At 48.9% G+C, this 17,189-nt stretch overlaps 1 protein-coding gene across 3 annotated transcripts; it reads left to right on the top strand.

Moving 5' to 3' along the window:
• Positions 1 to 481: 481 nt before the first annotated feature.
• Positions 482 to 16,154, top strand: atp1a3b (ATPase Na+/K+ transporting subunit alpha 3b). 3 transcript variants are annotated; one of them, XM_068651886.1, is made up of 23 exons: positions 482 to 938; positions 8,625 to 8,741; positions 8,834 to 8,959; positions 9,346 to 9,405; positions 9,634 to 9,837; positions 9,910 to 10,023; positions 10,102 to 10,236; positions 10,308 to 10,425; positions 10,577 to 10,845; positions 10,929 to 11,127; positions 11,424 to 11,668; positions 11,777 to 11,969; positions 12,136 to 12,311; positions 12,398 to 12,534; positions 12,614 to 12,764; positions 13,061 to 13,229; positions 13,293 to 13,447; positions 13,558 to 13,681; positions 13,766 to 13,911; positions 13,983 to 14,113; positions 14,182 to 14,283; positions 14,713 to 14,804; positions 15,062 to 16,154. In XM_068651886.1, the coding sequence occupies exons 3-23, from the start codon at positions 8,930 to 8,932 to the stop codon at positions 15,088 to 15,090; spliced, it is 2,979 nt and encodes a 992-aa protein (XP_068507987.1). In that variant the 5' UTR covers positions 482 to 938; positions 8,625 to 8,741; positions 8,834 to 8,929; the 3' UTR covers positions 15,091 to 16,154. The 3 variants fall into 3 exon arrangements, with proteins under 3 accessions (XP_068507987.1, XP_049587415.1, XP_049587414.1); XM_049731458.1 differs by lacking the exon at positions 8,625 to 8,741 and having other exon boundaries at positions 8,873 to 8,959; XM_049731457.1 differs by lacking the exon at positions 8,625 to 8,741.
• The last annotated feature ends 1,035 nt before the right edge of the window (positions 16,155 to 17,189 follow it).

Here is a 17,189-nt window from a genome sequence, read left to right as displayed (position 1 = left end):
ACTCTGCACAGTGTGCGAGGCTCCCCTGCTATTGCTTAAGTGCATTGATGCAACTGTAATATGAACACACACATAGATAGGGTTAGTTTCTGACCACGTAACTTGGACGTGCCAAAAAGAACACAATGTCTGCGATACAAAAACAAACCAGTCTAACCTTATTTCGTGTTTCGACGTTAAAACCTTGGCAAGTGGGCATGACTACAGTGAGCAGTTAGCGACCCAACCGCCGAATTCTGCAGTAAAATGGGAGGGGCTAAACTCGCCTCCAATTAGCTGGCGGGAACCCAACGTTGGCGCCCATTGGTCTTCAGCGAAGAGACGCTCGGTTTCGCCATTGGACAGCGGACCAAGTGCTGTATGTAGGAGCGTTGCTCATTGGCGACGGTGCTGCTGGTGGGCGGAGCGTATTTAAATCAGCTATCCTGCTTTTTAGCCATTCGCTCCGGGCGGCGCTTCTTTCAGATGCGGAGTGGTCAAGCGCGAGGAGAAATCGAACTGCGGCAAGCTGTTACAGCAGTTACCGGGCCGCGGAGGGATACAGGCGCCCGGAAGGGAGGGTAGTGCGGCTCGCGAGTTAGTTACGCCGGTCTTTTCGGGCGAGTGATACGTTCACCTCTGATGCTTTGCATGAGAGCGAGACATTTCTTTTAAAAAGAAGGCACTCGAACCACGGCCAGGCTGGTCGTAGACGTTTTCGCCGAGCTTTAATTTGCGAGAGCCGTTTGAGGAACGGCAACTTCTCGGTGACGCACTCACCTTAAGCCTCCGTTGCATTCCCCGTTGTCTTGCCTCAAGACTGGTCGTAGCACCATTTTCTCTTTACTCCCCCCTTTTTCCCCTTCCCATCCGCCGCAAGACGTTTTAAGGGCGCTCCAGCGGAGTAGGCACGAACCAGCGAGGAGGACAAGAAGAATTGTGACTGCGCCAACATGGGGGTAAGCCCATCATTCGTCACTTCATTTCCCACCTCTACCACCATCCTGCACTGACACGCACCCGAAGCGGCCTTTGAAGCGAGCGCAAGTCCGCCACCGCTACCTCCGTGTCGTGGAGATAGTACCGGAGGTGCTCGGGAGGGGAGAGGTGAAAGAACAAAGGGTGTGTTGAGGTGGTGGGTGGGTGGTAGCTCGACATGAAAACGTGGTGTCATTTAATTTTTTCCCCGAGTGGAAATCCCGCGCATGGTTGAGTGACATTGACTGTAATGCGGAACTGCCTCCAGCCACACTGCGACAAAACCAGTTGCAGCCACCATTCTGCTTTCACTCTCACTCCGGTATGCTATCTTCTCTCGAGCCGTATCGTAGATGGCTGTCCTGCGATTGTATTATTAGCTTTCACTGACTCACGCACACGAGCCACCACCCTTTTAATAATGGAAGGTGTTGCTCAAAGTCCCCCAGAAGACTCAGGCCCAGTGTCCTCTGTGTGTCTCATCATAGGTCTCACTTTTGCCTGTAACCTTGCCAGCCATTTTAAGTAGGCCTTAATGTCTTGGGATTATGCATTTCAGGCACCTTTTCACACAAATTTCAATTGGTTTCGGAGCAAAAGAAGGACATGGGTGGCTTTATTGCCATGACCTCCATGTCGCCCCCACCTGTTCCAGCATTTTTCCTGCCACCTCCACTGTAGCCCCACATCATGTCCCCATGCTGTCTCAACACCCGGTAACCTCGGTGACCCGTGCGTCATAATGCGGTTACCGGGAATAAGCGCCTCACCAGCTTATTTCCCCTTTAATTTGTGACATAACAGAGACGCCTTAATCGCCAGAACTAAATCCCCCCCCCCCACACACACACACACATACGCACTCATAGTGAGAATTAAAAACTAAAGATGGGTCCTGTTAGGTTTGTGCGTGTAATTTGCTGAGAAAAGCACTAGAGGAAAAAAAAAATCAGTGTATGTAAATGCCGATGCAAGCAATTGCGCAATGTGTGCGTGCGTGTACCACTGCATCAATTCGGGATGCGGTGCAGTGGCGTGACGCTGCAAGCCAGAAGGGGACTGGCGGCGTCATTGCAGTGACAGCAGGCAACCGACGAGGTCCCCCTTTTCTCTTGCACGTTGCAGTGTCCCTGCAGAGGGAGGTGACGGGCCGCTGCGTCAAAAAGTGGGTGCGCGCGTTCATCTCACTGGGGCAAGGCAGATACGCTGAACGCTGTGGAGGCGAGTTTGACGTCCTCATTGGATGGTGCCATTTTATGTGGTGCGCCAGCTGTCCTTTTCCCAAGGCCACAGGGGGCACATCGCATGTGATGCGCGTGCTGCGTCAAAGCAGGGGTGGGGCCTCTCCTGTGGAAATTCCCAGCGCAGCGATAGGCTGGCATTCAAGATGTGCAACGGTGCATTCGTTTATGAAACACGTTCGTTTAAGAAGCACGTGTAAAAAGAAAAGACTAGGATGAACTAATTTTTTTCATTTGCGCTGGTGCATGCTGGGACCACTTTTCACCTTGACGTGGATGTTGGAAGGTGGGTGGCGGTCTGGACGGCGAGAAAGGAAGGACACCAGTGCAGGTGTCGCGAGATGGTTTTGTACTGGGGGGAGGGGCTGCCTGGCTTTATATCCTATTACAGGATAATGACCCCTGGGGCTCACATTACCGTGGCTCTTGTTTCCTAGTTGCAGTGCAATGTAGGGGGAGGACAGACGGGATGGGGAAGGGGTTCAGGTGGAGCAGCTCCATTGGGTGTGGTCCCTGCTTGACCCCAAAATTGGACATCAAAGTGATGAAGGTAGAAGTGGTATTACTGCAACCTTTGTCAGAAGGTCATCATGGATGCACAAGAGCGTTGCCCCCTCCCCTCCCACGCTAATGAAGAGGGCAGGCGCACGGTAGTGGAAGTGGGCCCTCGTTGAAGAGACGGATGCGTGCGGCCTCTGCAGAGGCCCAGCCCTTGCTTTGCTGCAGAGTGCTGCACCTCCTTCCCCGCTGCACCTGCCGCACTGGACCAAACCGATAATCCAGATAGTCCAAAGACCTGCGCAAGTGTTTGAAAATGAGAACAAACACGAGCACTAACTAGCACAATGTCCAGTCGGCAAGCAATCTCATGTATTGTTGCTACTTCCAAGTGACATTCTACAGCAAATCGAAAGCTGGTGAGTTGGTAAGATAGGTCATATCGGCATCAAGAAATCGACCATGAGAATAGGTCAACACATTTTTAACTGTTTGGAAGCGGTAGTAGCTGAGAAGTACTACGTCCAGCAGTTCTATCCCGTGACTGGATGAATCAGTTGTTTTGCACTGCAATGACCAGAAAAAATGGCAGACAGCTGCCTGGGTTAAAATAAAACCACTGTTAATCCACTCGGGTTTAAATTACCAACCTCAAAGTAATCTGCTAATATAAAAATAGGCCCATCTAGCAAGTCCTTGGGGTCCGAATCAACACCGTAGTCCACCTATAGAGGACCTCCTTCATAGGAGAACGAGCACAAGGATAAGACTACATCCTGGTACTTTAGTCAGTTAAAGTCAAGCCCTCGTCCACCTCCCTCTCGATAAGTATGATGGCTCCCACGGCATTGCCCTTTGCTGAAGGACAGTCAGCCAAAAGAAAGGCGACAGTTAGCGTCTGTGCTAACAATGCACTGCTCTTCAAACGCAAAGGTCAGCGCTAGCGCTGTCTTGTTCCTCTTTGTAAAGTGTAACTTCTCCGTGAGGCACGCACACAGCGGCTACCGTGAGAACGTATTTGCCGCCTTGTGTTGCCAGACAGCGCTGCCGGATTTAGGCGTCGTCCCGGAGATGTTTGCGTGCTAAATGGTTTAATGTGTTTTAACACCAAGAATCGTAGCCATGCAAAACACTGTACCCATGCAGACTGTGGAAATTGGAGCATTTATTCGCTATCAATATTCGAGTTTGCCTCTCATCCTCAATAGTAAGACCAGTCGGTGCATTCCTAGAACTGTCTTGCTTTGCACTAGCGGGTGACACGATATCTTCGTGGGGCAGAACTACTAAAGGGCACTTTGCTAATACTAATTAGCGTCGGTTGGTACAGTTTACAGATGCTGGAAAAGTATTTGCGAGTGTCACCGAGGAGTACAGGTGACCTTGCTGTGACAACATGCCTTCCGTCTATTCCGTCCCGTTTTAACAATCTTAGTCCTCATACGCGCAAAGTTACGGCCTCAGATCGTATCTGTGTGCAGGCAGACGGCGGAGCGGAGACAGACAGGTGCAGCTCAGAATGGAACCGATCTGAAAGCAGTCCCCAAGTTCAAGCTACCAAATGTCATGAAAATGTCCAAAATCGTAATCGCCATGACCGCTTTGCTAGCAGCCCAATTGAAGCGCATATCTGTTCAGCGCCGTAAAAGATTTAACCCGGTGGGCTAATCCAGCGTATTGCTAATCCCGACTGCTAACCCCGCCCCCCTTCGAGCCCCTCTCCTTCGTCTCGGAGGAAACGCTGTCCTGCTCCAAAGAACGGCAGATGGCCTGATGACCTTGCGAGGTCGCTCATCTCTCTGCAAGCATGCGTGCAGTGACATCTACACACGCTAACAGGATCACCAGATGGGCCGACTCATCTCTTAGCCTGTTTACATTTTGATTAAAAGTCCCTTTTACTATGACACTCATGGTGTGGGTGTAAAACTTATTTTGCAACTCGCTAGCACGTGCCTTAATAGCGCGTGCACACTTGAAGGCTCTTGATAGCCAAGCCGCAAAACAAACATTTCCTGAAACCTCTGCGCTAAAAGTCATCAAGTTAAATATACCAAAGGGCACCGTTTTTTTAAATTTATCATCGGCAATGAATTAATATCCCAGGCCAAGCCACCACTATAATGTAAACAACGACTGATTGCGATGATGTCAATCAAGAAATGCCCTGCTGTCATTGCGATGAAGAAGCAAGATGTTGATTTAAATCGAGTGCAGGTCAATCAAACGGCACATAAATCAGCACACGTAGGAGGAAGAGAGGTGGCTGTCCTTCTGCTTTGTGTCTGTCTTTACTTCCTCAGTGAGATTGGACAAAAAGTAGCGTTGCTCGCACTCTGGAATTCTTGTTTTAGGTGTGCCACGCCGCGAACTCAAAAGGGAAAAAGTGAAACCTGCGGCAGCTCGCAAGCTTGTTGCTCCGCATTTCTACACAACAAAAGTAATTTCTTCTTCTTTCTGCCGCATAAGCAGCCCAATGACTCACACACACGTCGCATACAAGCACGGACTGCAGTGTCCACTTCCACATGCATCAATTATTACTTGGCCCGCATCCCATCGGGGGAGCTGGCGTTGGTCACCATGTCGCTGGTAAAATGTCGGCTTGCGCAAGCAGAACAACAGCGAGGCCTGCTGCATTGATATTTTGGCATTTCGAGAGAGTTTTTAAGTCCACGAGTGACGCGGTCGAGGGCAATCAAATGACGTCGCCCGGTGGCGAGCGCGGAGCCAATGGATGCCCGATGATGTCACCGCTGTGTGTTGCTCCGTTTGTCTGTTTTCTCTGCAGGAGCAGCTGTAATTTCAGACGCGGGTCTCTGTTTCCTCTTTGGAGCTACTCAAAAGCTCTTCACATTACGCAGAGACATGCTTGGCCACTGGACGCGCACGCACGCACGCACACATACGCACACATACACACACACACACACACACACACACACACACACACACACACACACACACACACACACACTCTCACATCTGTAGTATGGCCTTCACCGCAACAACTGTGCCAAACTTAATTGTTTAGTGACCAGGCCACTGCAATTGCTTTGAACGCATCAGGGAGGGAGAACCCAGCGTCTAATCTTAGAGCCACAACCCCGTTGTCCCAGATACGTGTCTGACGCCACCAGATACCGGCGGCAGGGTCTTTTATCTCTTGATGGCCAGTAAAATCGACTTTGACGGGGTCCATATAACAAAACCCGTTTTACACACATAAGTGCACTAGGGGAGTCGTGTGTACCTGACCTGTGGCAAAACACAGTCTCGGTGTAGTCATTGTAATCATTGCCTTTTCAAAATGCTCACTTTTTGGCTCGTGGTTCTGGGCGCACCGTTTTGTAATTGAATGTTAACCTGATTTTCGGCTTGGTAAGCGCCACCATCAGATCTGCACTTATCAGGGAACCGGCTCCGCTCTTGCCACTGCGGATTGCAAAATGGAAGGCGTAATGAATATCATAGCTGCGGTTCCAAACCCTTGCAGTCTGTAGTAAAACATGTTTTTGCTCATGTAGTTGTGATGACGTGATGGAGCATGGTGGTCGTCAACTGGAGGATTCCGTCGTCACAAGGATCGAAGAAAAAAATGTCTCTTTACTGAAAAGCCTGACTCGTATAAACGCTAAAAAACGCCTTCGGTTTTGTAAAGAAAAATCTATAAACATCAAATTATAATGTCATAGCAACATGGACTTTATATTAAATCAAATTTTTGAAGTTCCGACCACAAGGGTAACATTCTGGCACCCTGACGAATATAGTCGCTGACCCCCGGTGTAGACTGTCGGGATTCTTGCGGTAAGTGTTCTGGCTCACGGTTAAGACGGTGAATTCCAGTCACGGTTTACACTTAGTTGCTCAATTATTTTACCCTCGTTATATCCCAATAGTTATTTACGCCACTACGATTTCTCAGAGTTTCTTTGTAGTGGCACATTTAGGCTTTGTCACATGTTCACACACAAGCAGTTTGTCAGCGAACAGGGTGTGTTTTGCAGCCAGGTAGTCTGGTATGCTTCTCACTGCGGCCATCATTGCTTCAGTCCCAATTATTGCAGAAGCACTCGCACATTCTCAAGGCACTCTTAAAACAATATCTTACGCACACATTCGCGCTCCAGGGTGAGTCATAAAAGAAAGATCCTTTGTATGTTTGTACTCATGAGCCCACATCTGACGGCCGCGCACACCTTCAGTGAGGTAGTGTGGGGTCACTGTGGGTCACAGGGTAACACAGAGCTAGTGGACAGAGGTTGCGCTCAAAATCTAATTAGGGGGCGGCTGGGGGGGTCAGAATAACAAAGCGGCCACCCCCGATGGCACCTGCTTTGCTTCGCTCTTTTTCTGGCCCAGCTTCTCACCTCCCACTTGCGTCTCCTTTTGCATGTCTGTCAGCGGCCTGCCTCGCTCGCATTCCCCACACGCACGTGCTGATGCAACTCCAATATGGCCGCTGCCGCTGAGGGCTTGCAAACCGGCTTTACGCCAGGATAAAAAACGATAACCGATTAACGCTGGACCAATCTATTTATCACACAGACATGACTTAACTACTTTGTAAACACGGGTTCATTCCAGACGTGGGAACATTTCTTGTACAAATTTAAATTGTGATGTTAACGTCAAAAAGGGAGGAATCAAACAAAAGTGACACTTTCCAGTTCTGTTCATTTTTACCCCACCTTGCCTTCACCAGCAACTTTGCAACAAAACATCACAGACCTGTGGAAAATTCAAAAGTCATTTGTTGTTTGTTGGCGTGTTATATGGACTCAGCGCCCGGCACGGCCTTGTTTGTATTCTTCAATGTCGGTTGCATCCTTGGCAGAGATCTGCATTTGGCCGCATCTCGTTATGATATCGTCAAAAAGCTCACGTGTAGCATTAAATCCATTTGGCCATCGCTTGTCAAGAGGGTTTCAGCATCAAGTCGAACCACGTTTAGCGGAAGGGAAAAAACAACTAATGTGCCATTTGTTTGTTTTTTGGATGAAGTGAGTTTGTGAGAGCTTGTGTCGCAATTGCACGGGTACTTTTCCATTGCGTCTTGCTACTCTCCCACTTTGCAAGGCTTGTCTGGTCTTGCTTCAGCCGTGCTATGGCACGTTGACAGGTCTCGGCTTTTATCTGCATGTTTGCGTAGACGTCAAACCGTTCCCGCTTCGCCGACACGCTCCAACAGAGGGTGAGCTTGTCTGGGTCCACCCGGAGTTGCTATCAATCTTAATTGGACTTCAAATGTCGACTAAACTGGAAAGGCAGGTCTTTTATGTATAGGATGATTGTGTCCTCACACGGTTCAGTCGGGAGGAGAAGCAAAGCGTTAATATTTACTAATCGTCGAACTCGGCAGGCAGCTGTGAGTTTTGGGGCGGGAACATCAACCATGTGGTCAATGTGAAGGCTGGATGACAAAGTCAAGCCCAACATTTTCTTTATCACGATAGGTTCCATGCAGCCCGACCAGTCGCAACACAGTCTTGTGATTCATGTTTGGCATGTGCAATAGGAATTAAAGCAGCGATATCCAGCTGCATTTCTTCATCAAAAACTGTAAGAATTTGGGCCGCTAGCTTATCAGGTGACCACATTTGGGTTGCAAACGCGTCTCCTCGTTGTTTCTATTGTGGTGATTGACCTCAGATTTGCTTTTATCGGATTACTGACAAAAAAAGAATCACTCTTGACACACCCCTTGTAACTCTGGATAATCTTTCAGATTCAATCAGGCCTTGTCTGACTTGATCACAAGGGAGAGTAAATGCTCCTCGTTGCCTCAACTGCTTCTCTAGGCCGCTTCACATTATATACTAGGGATGGGCATTCGGCAAGATTTGATTTGAATGAACTCAATTTAAAACTTCGGTGCCTGGAAGAGCCCGACTTCCCTCGGCTGTCACGTCGTCCTTCCAACAGCAAAGCGGTCGAAAGGCAACGGAAGTGCTGTTGATGGTCGGCTCCGTCCGCTGCTTGGCAAGAAAGCCCATCCCTACTACGTGGTGATGTCGTCACCTATCCAAACATAGCCCCTCTGTGAGTGATAAGCGTCCCCACCTCCCCCCACACCCTGTAACACAACGCTCTTAGTTGTAAGGCATGTATAAAACCTATGTGTATGTCTGTAGTATGGCCGGTCAGACAGTTACCGCGTTGCCACCACACAGGACAAAGATGACCGATCCCCCAAGAAGAAGAAGGGGGGGGCGACGGCAACCAAGGACATGGACGACCTGAAGAAGGAAGTGCCCATTGTGAGTAAAAACAAGTGTGCTTGACATCTTGTGTCCTTATAGTTAACTCGTTGTGTCTGTTACGTCCAGCGTGGAGACTGAGGGAAGAGAATCGAAGTCTCCCAAAAAAAAAAGTATTTTAAGATTTGCTATCAGGAAGTTACAACTCTGCCGCGCACTCACCTGGCTGTGTCAGGTGAAATGCATGCATGGAGGCCCTTTCAGTGAGAGCTTGCTAAAAGTCTCCCGGTTGAAATCATTCGCTGTTCATTGGAACAATTTGATCATAGTTTATTCATCCTGCATGCTCAACTATTAGGCAAGCTAAAGCTAAGTCTCTGTAGCATGTTGTTACTTTTTTTCTCAGTTTTTTAATTTATTTTATTTTATTTTATCTTTTTTCCCAGACGGAACACAAAATGTCCGTAGAAGAGGTGTGCAGGAAATTCCAGACAGACATTGTCCAGGTAAAGTAAATCATATGTATTATTTTTTGTCGACTAGATAGCGTCCCAATATGTCAGTCCAGCAAAGATGAGATTTCTCTTTATAGCACTTTCATGAAAAGTGCAGCTGTGAAAAGATGCTGAGTGTACACAACAGCTTATTCATGACTTTAAATTTACCAGCTGCAAGTTCTTTTTTTTGCCAAATAAGTCTTGTTGCCTTGTGTTTTTGTCCGACAACCCCCGCAGGGATTGACCAATGCCAAGGCGGCAGAGTTTCTGCTCAGGGATGGCCCCAATGCCCTGACCCCGCCTCCCACCACACCGGAGTGGGTCAAGTTCTGTCGCCAGCTCTTCGGCGGCTTCTCCATCTTGTTGTGGATCGGCGCCATCCTCTGCTTCCTGGCCTACGCCATCCAGGCTGCCACAGAGGACGACCCCGCCGGAGACAACGTGAGTCTCAACGTCATAGCGTGCTGTCTGGCGTCCTTTTACGTGACATTCTCCATCTATGTGTTTGTGCAGTTGTACCTTGGTATCGTGCTCACGGCCGTCGTCATCATCACTGGTTGCTTCTCCTATTTCCAAGAGGCCAAGAGCTCCAAAATCATGGAGTCTTTCAAAAACATGGTGCCCCAGGTAGAATCCAGGCCAAAAGTCATATTTTCGGCTTTCTGTTTGCCTTCACGCGAGCGTTGACGTGTTTTTGCGTCATAGCAAGCGCTGGTGATCCGAGAGGGCGAGAAGGTGCAGATCAACGCGGAAGAAGTGGTGGCCGGAGATCTGATTGAAGTCAAGGGGGGTGACAGGATCCCCGCCGACATCCGGGTGGTTTCGGCGCATGGCTGCAAGGTAGAGACTAGGTGGCGCTGGCGTTACACAAGACCTGGCAAACTCATTTTTTCGCTCTTTCCGCTGACTAGGTGGATAACTCCTCCCTGACGGGCGAGTCAGAGCCTCAGAGCAGGTCGCCCGACTGCACCCACGACAACCCCTTGGAAACACGAAATGTGGCTTTCTTCTCAACCAACTGTGTGGAAGGTGCGTTGCGCTTGACAAGCAACACACAAAACCACAGGGAACGCCTTTCGCGGTTTGGCCCGTTTCGCGGCTCGGCCCGTTTCGCGGCTCATTAGCGCTCGCCCCTCAAAGGAAGGCAAACGTTCCAAAGTGGGTCTTCTGGCATCTCCAGGCACGGCCCGCGGCATCGTCATCTGCACCGGAGACCGCACGGTCATGGGTCGCATCGCCACGCTGACGTCCGGCCTGGAGACGGGCAAGACCCCCATCGCCAAGGAGATTGAGCACTTCATACATATCATCACGGGCGTGGCCGTCTTCCTGGGCATCACCTTCTTCATCCTGGCCATCATCCTGGGCTACAGCTGGCTGGAGGCCGTTATCTTCCTCATCGGCATCATTGTGGCCAACGTGCCCGAAGGCCTGCTGGCCACCGTCACCGTGAGTGGCATCCGTCCGGCCGCCGAGTGCGCTTTAATAGGCGCCGGCCGGGCTGGCCCGTCTTGACGGCTCCGTGCGTCCAGGTGTGTCTGACCCTGACCGCCAAGCGCATGGCCAAGAAGAACTGCCTGGTGAAGAACTTGGAAGCTGTGGAGACGCTGGGCTCCACGTCCACCATCTGCTCTGACAAGACCGGCACTCTGACCCAGAACAGGATGACCGTGGCCCACATGTGGTTTGACAACCAGATCCACGAGGCCGACACCACCGAAGACCAGTCCGGTGAGTGAGACGGGCACGCCGCTCGACTTTGAAACCAAACTTTTTCTGCTTACGGCGTCTTGAGATATTTTTTCAAATCTTCTTGCCAGTCAATATGATTTCTTTTGTCCTCTATAAAAACAGACTGATTATCTTTGCGTTGGATCAGAATATAACATTTGCTTATACTAAACTTTTACAATCGATCGTCGTCGATGACGAAAAAGTGCACATTGCATCCTAGCGCATTACGATGTCGATTTGATGTTGGGAGGTCCCTGCTTGCAAGGCACAACGTGGTTTTCCTCTGCCGGCAGGTGCCTCGTTCGACAAGAGCTCGGTGACGTGGCAGTCACTGGCCCGTATCGCCGCCCTGTGCAACCGCGCCCAGTTCAAGGCGGGTCAGGACCCGGTGGCCATCCTCAAGCGCGACGTGGCGGGTGACGCCTCCGAGTCGGCCCTGCTGAAGTGCATTGAGCTGTCCTGCGGCTCGGTCCGGATGATGCGTGAGAAGAACAAGAAGGTGGCCGAGATCCCCTTCAACTCCACCAACAAGTACCAAGTAAGTGGTGACAATGGACACTGCGACAAGAGGCAGGGCCGGGCCAGGCCGAACTTTCCCAGGCCAAGGCCTCTCGTCTCAACCTCCCCTCCTGTCGTTGGGCCGCAGCTCTCCGTACATGAGACAGAGGACCCCAACGACAACCGCTACTTGCTGGTGATGAAGGGAGCCCCCGAGAGGATCCTGGATCGCTGCTCCACCATTTTGCTGCAGGGTAAAGAGCAGCCCATGGACGAGGAGTTGAAGGAGGCCTTCCAGAATGCCTACATGGAGCTGGGAGGGCTGGGAGAGCGAGTGTTGGGTGAGGACACGCACCGGGAACCCAGTGCCAGTTTTTTTTTTTTTTTTCTTTCAAAGTTGAAATTGCGTCAATGCCCTATTTGTGCAAAGTCGTCATCACATGCAGTGTTTGAACGGCGACTTTCTGCAGTTGTTAATGGCCAGGATGCGTTTGATGTCCACGTCAGGCTTTTGCCACCTCATGCTGCCAGAGGACCAGTACCCGAAGGGCTTCGCCTTCGACACGGATGACGTCAACTTCCAGACGGACAACCTTTGTTTTGTGGGCCTCATATCCATGATTGACCCTCCCCGCGCCGCTGTGCCCGACGCCGTGGGCAAGTGTCGATCTGCCGGTATCAAGGTAGAGCCCCTTCTTCCCTAAGCGGACCAAGTGTCTGCCCTTACTCACTCTCGCAAGTTGCTCCATGACACTCGTTCTTGTTTTAGGTCATTATGGTCACCGGGGATCATCCGATCACAGCCAAGGCCATTGCCAAGGGAGTGGGCATCATCTCCGAGGGCAATGAGACGGTGGAGGACATCGCCGCTCGGCTCAACATTCCCGTCAGCCAAGTCAACCCCAGGTGAGTCTCTCGGGTGCAGATTCCTTCGCCAAGAGATGTGGAAGACTTGTAACACTGCTTCTGTCCTCCTTTTGGTTAGGGATGCCAAGGCTTGCGTTATCCATGGAACTGACCTGAAGGAGCTCTCCCAGGATCAGATGGACGACATCTTAAGGAACCACACTGAAATCGTCTTTGCCAGAACCTCCCCTCAGCAAAAACTCATCATTGTGGAAGGCTGCCAGAGACAGGTACTATATTTTGGAAAGACGTATGATGCTTAGGAGTAGGCCCAGGTGGTGACTATGACTGGAAAAGAAGAAGATGCAGTACAGAAGTAGAAAGAAGTAAAAGTGCATTTGCAGGAACGCAGCCAATGTGGCAAATAACTTGGCGCAGTACTGAAATTAGACAGCAGATAGCAGCAGAGCGCTTTTGAACAAGATCAATCCTGCATGGGACATTTGTATTAAAAAAAAAAAAGCTGGTGTTAAAAATCACAATATTATCAGTGCAACTCTACCCACATGCTCCTCACCTCTCCTAGGGTGCTATCGTGGCAGTAACGGGCGACGGCGTGAATGACTCCCCTGCCCTGAAAAAGGCAGACATCGGCGTCGCCATGGGAATCTCCGGCTCCGACGTGTCCAAACAAGCCGCTGACATGATCTTGCTGGACGACAACTTTGCCTCCATCGTCACTGGAGTAGAAGAAGGTGAGAGCGAACGCGTCCGTCGTTGTCGTTGTGCAACGGTCATTTATGTCCTGACTTTTTCAGGCCGTCTGATCTTTGATAACCTGAAGAAGTCCATCGCCTACACGCTGACTAGCAACATTCCAGAGATCACGCCCTTCCTCTTCTTCATCATTGTCAACATTCCTCTGCCGCTGGGCACCATCACCATCCTCTGCATTGACCTGGGTACCGACATGGTGAGTGTGGTCCCACTTCGCTGGCTCTCATCCTAATTCAACTCCCAGCAGGACTTTGGGAATTACATTTTCCGGTCATGTTTCCATGCTCACGTTGAATGGTCTCCCAGGTACCAGCTATCTCGCTGGCCTACGAAGCGGCGGAGAGCGACATCATGAAGCGCCAGCCCAGGAACCCCTTCAGGGACAAGCTGGTGAACGAGCGCCTCATCAGCATTGCCTACGGACAGATCGGTGGGTCCCGCCCCCTTTCCTGTGCATTTGGCCAAGTGTCCGTCCGTCTGTGTGAAAGAGCGAGCGCTTCAATCTTTTCTTCAGGTATGATCCAGGCCCTGGGCGGCTTCTTCGCCTACTTTGTCATCCTGGCCGAGAACGGCTTCCTGCCTGGTCGCCTGGTGGGAATCCGCCTGGACTGGGACGACCGCGCCTGCAACGACTTAGAGGACAGCTACGGGCAACAATGGGTACCGAGTTTAAAGATTTGAGAGAATAAGGACAAAAAACAAGATTGACTGACTTTCCACGTGGCCTTCAGACATATGAGCAGAGGAAGATCGTGGAGTTCACGTGCCACACGGCTTTCTTCGTCAGCATTGTGGTGGTGCAGTGGGCCGACGTCATCATCTGCAAGACCAGACGCAACTCCGTCTTCCAGCAGGGCATGAAGTCAGTGTGGCGCCGCCCCCGCCCGGCCTGATTCCGCTTTAAAAATTGTCCTCACTGTTCCCCCCCAGGAACAAGATCTTAATCTTCGGCCTGTTTGAGGAGACGGCCCTGGCTGCTTTCCTGTCCTACTGCCCGGGCATGGATGTAGCCCTCAGGATGTACCCCCTCAAGTAAGAGTAGCCTCCTCTTATCTTTCCCCCACCGTATTCAGGGCCAAATTGCACTTTTTTTAATCAATTTTTACCATACGTTCGCCCCTTGGTGGTTGAGAAAATCTTGATTGGGTTTGCTGCAGATTCGAGCCGACATTTTAAGGCGATCAGGTTAGTTCAGTGGTTCTTAACCTGGGTTCGATCGAACCCTAGGGCTTCAGGGGTTCGGCAGAGCTGGTATGATGGGGTGGGGTACCTCCAAAAAGGTTAAGAACCACTGGGTTAGTTGAATCACGGCAGCCAAAATCGTGACTGGATTAAAAATGTATTAGTTGAGTGCCCTTCTGATGAGCCCTTCGGTTAAATGAAGCCACCAAAAACTAGAGTGTGAGAAATTCATCTGGGCCATTTTGCAGCAATGTTAATTAAATGTGTGTGCATGTGCAGGCCTTCCTGGTGGTTCTGCGCCTTCCCTTACAGTTTCCTCATCTTTGTTTATGATGAAATTCGAAAGTTCCTCATCCGCCGGAACCCTGGAGGTCAGTTTCGTTTCATATTCTCATTTGAACTAGATGTCGTATACAACCTTTGCGTTATTGATATTAATTAATTTATTTGATATGCAATTTCTATTTTTATATATTGGTATTTTTGTAATATTTATTTTTGCTTTCCTTTTGAGATTTTTTGGGGGAATCTTTTCAATGCTAGTGTTTTGGGAGAACTTGTTATTTTGCAGCTACTGAAGTAACAGCAAAGTGTGTGTGTTGTCTTTGTTGTTTCCTCTATCATGCAGGTTGGGTGGAGAAGGAGACATATTATTGATCGTCGGAGCATCTTGTTGCTCATCACCCCCTTCTAAACCTTCCCCCTTCCTCCCTCATCTTCTCCCACTTACTTCACCCTCTCCAACTGCCCTGCCCCTCCCCTGTCCAAGACAAAGAAAACAACAACGCTTTAAAGCAATTGTCATCCCAACTGCCCCAAAGATTCAAAACGGCAAAAGCACCTTTACAACTTTCGACATACACTGACTCCAGCCCTCCCTCACTTGCCCCTCCCCCTGTCACGGCCCCCTCCCTTATGGTAGTCTTTGCATGTGTTCTTTCACTGCTGTGTACATAAACCAGTATAATAATAATAATAATATCTACCAAACGGCAGCTGCATATTGTCTTATGTAGATTCCAAGGAGCCGACTCAGCTGAAAAAGGGCCACCCTGCTAATCCCCCCCCCCCACACACACAGACACACACAAATAGCCACCACACCTACTGACTCCCACTTGCGCCACAGTGTTGTAGTTGTGTTTATTATTTGAAATATGTCAAGTAGGGGGAATGATTTACAGATTTGTTTTTTTTGTTTTTTAAATCTATTATTATGATGGAGTGGTGGGGGAGGACACCGAGGCACCCCACACCGGACTTCTGGTCTCCCTCCTCTCCCTGTTTGTCTCTCGTTTGTGTACACTGTGTGACAGCATTGTTCTTGTTCTCACTATGAAACCGCCACCCTCCCGTACATCAACAATCTTTCTGTGTGCTCTAGGAAATCTATATAATTCTATACTGAATTTAAAATGGCATCCATACAATAAAAGATGAGAAATGTTGAAGAAAAAAAAACTAATTAGTAAACAGCCCTTTTTCTGGTACTTTTGGCCTGTTCTGTTTCAAAACGGACGCCACTGGTGTAGGTGTGTGCTGCGATGATGATTATGTAGGATGAGGATGATTGTCCTGGTCCGCATGTGTGTGTCTCAGGCTGGCTGCTTTAAGGTTGACGTCCGACATCAATTGAAAAGATCCAAACAAAGTAAGAAAGAACATGTGTGACAAAGAAATGAAAGCAACACCAATAAAACAGCTAGAAACATTTAATACAACTTCATGCTGCCTGCGGCTCTTTCTTTGGAGAAAACAAAAGTTGCCCAAGAAACCAGGTATTTCTAGATTGCGGATTAGGTGCGAGAAGTTGCACAGTATTACAACAAATTGGAACTTTCTACCTGTTTATTGAAAATGCAGCTTTGCGGAAGCAGACAGGACAGATGTGATTATTATTATTGATACAATTATTTTGAACACAACTTTTCATGCAACTGTATTGTATTTGCACAGCACTGCTGCTTCCAGTCCCAACTGGCGCCCTGCACAGCAACCGCTGGCAAGTTATTATCATAGACAATATTTACAGACAAGTGCATAGACGCATGCCATCTCAACTATTTCGACTGCGCAGCCATATTCGAAGTGAAGCGATTTGTCAAGGTGCTCCTCTGGGAAGTATCATCATGCCAGAACGCACCTAATTATTACTGATTCGTTGCTTGGGATTTTATTTTCATTCTAACTACATTTTAAGGATATGTGCCAATTTTATGGCTAAATCAATGGCCATATCCAATACGGCGGAGGCCCCTTATGGCCCACCCGTTGGGACGAGTGTGCCGATGTCCAAGCACACCCAGGAAGGGGGAAGAGGACCGCAACCGCTGACTGTCCAACAATGTTAGAATATTGTACAATTACACATTTCAGTATTTTAAGTAATGCAAGTGAAATAAATGTACACATTTAAATGTATATATATATATGTATATATATATATATATATATATATATATATATATATATATATAAGAAATATAAATTAGCTCATTCTACAACTGTTAATATTAAAAAAAACTACTGTGTTTGAACTTAAAATAAATACAATACGTTTTCAAAATATTTTGGAAAACATGAAAAATTTAATATCCTCAATTGGATCCGCCCTTAAAAAAATAATATTGACATATTGAGGATTTTAAAATGTCTCCAGTATTCCTTAGCAATAAATCATGTTTTATGCAAACAAACACATTTTGTGATAACGGCAAGGACCTCATCGGAACGTGACTTCAATTTTTGCTTCAAAT

The sequence above is a fragment of the Syngnathus scovelli genome, chromosome 9 (assembly GCF_024217435.2).
Source record: "Syngnathus scovelli strain Florida chromosome 9, RoL_Ssco_1.2, whole genome shotgun sequence".
NCBI lineage: Eukaryota > Metazoa > Chordata > Actinopteri > Syngnathiformes > Syngnathidae > Syngnathus > Syngnathus scovelli.
Note: the sequence above shows the minus strand (reverse complement) of the source record. Positions and strands in the feature narration are given on the sequence as shown.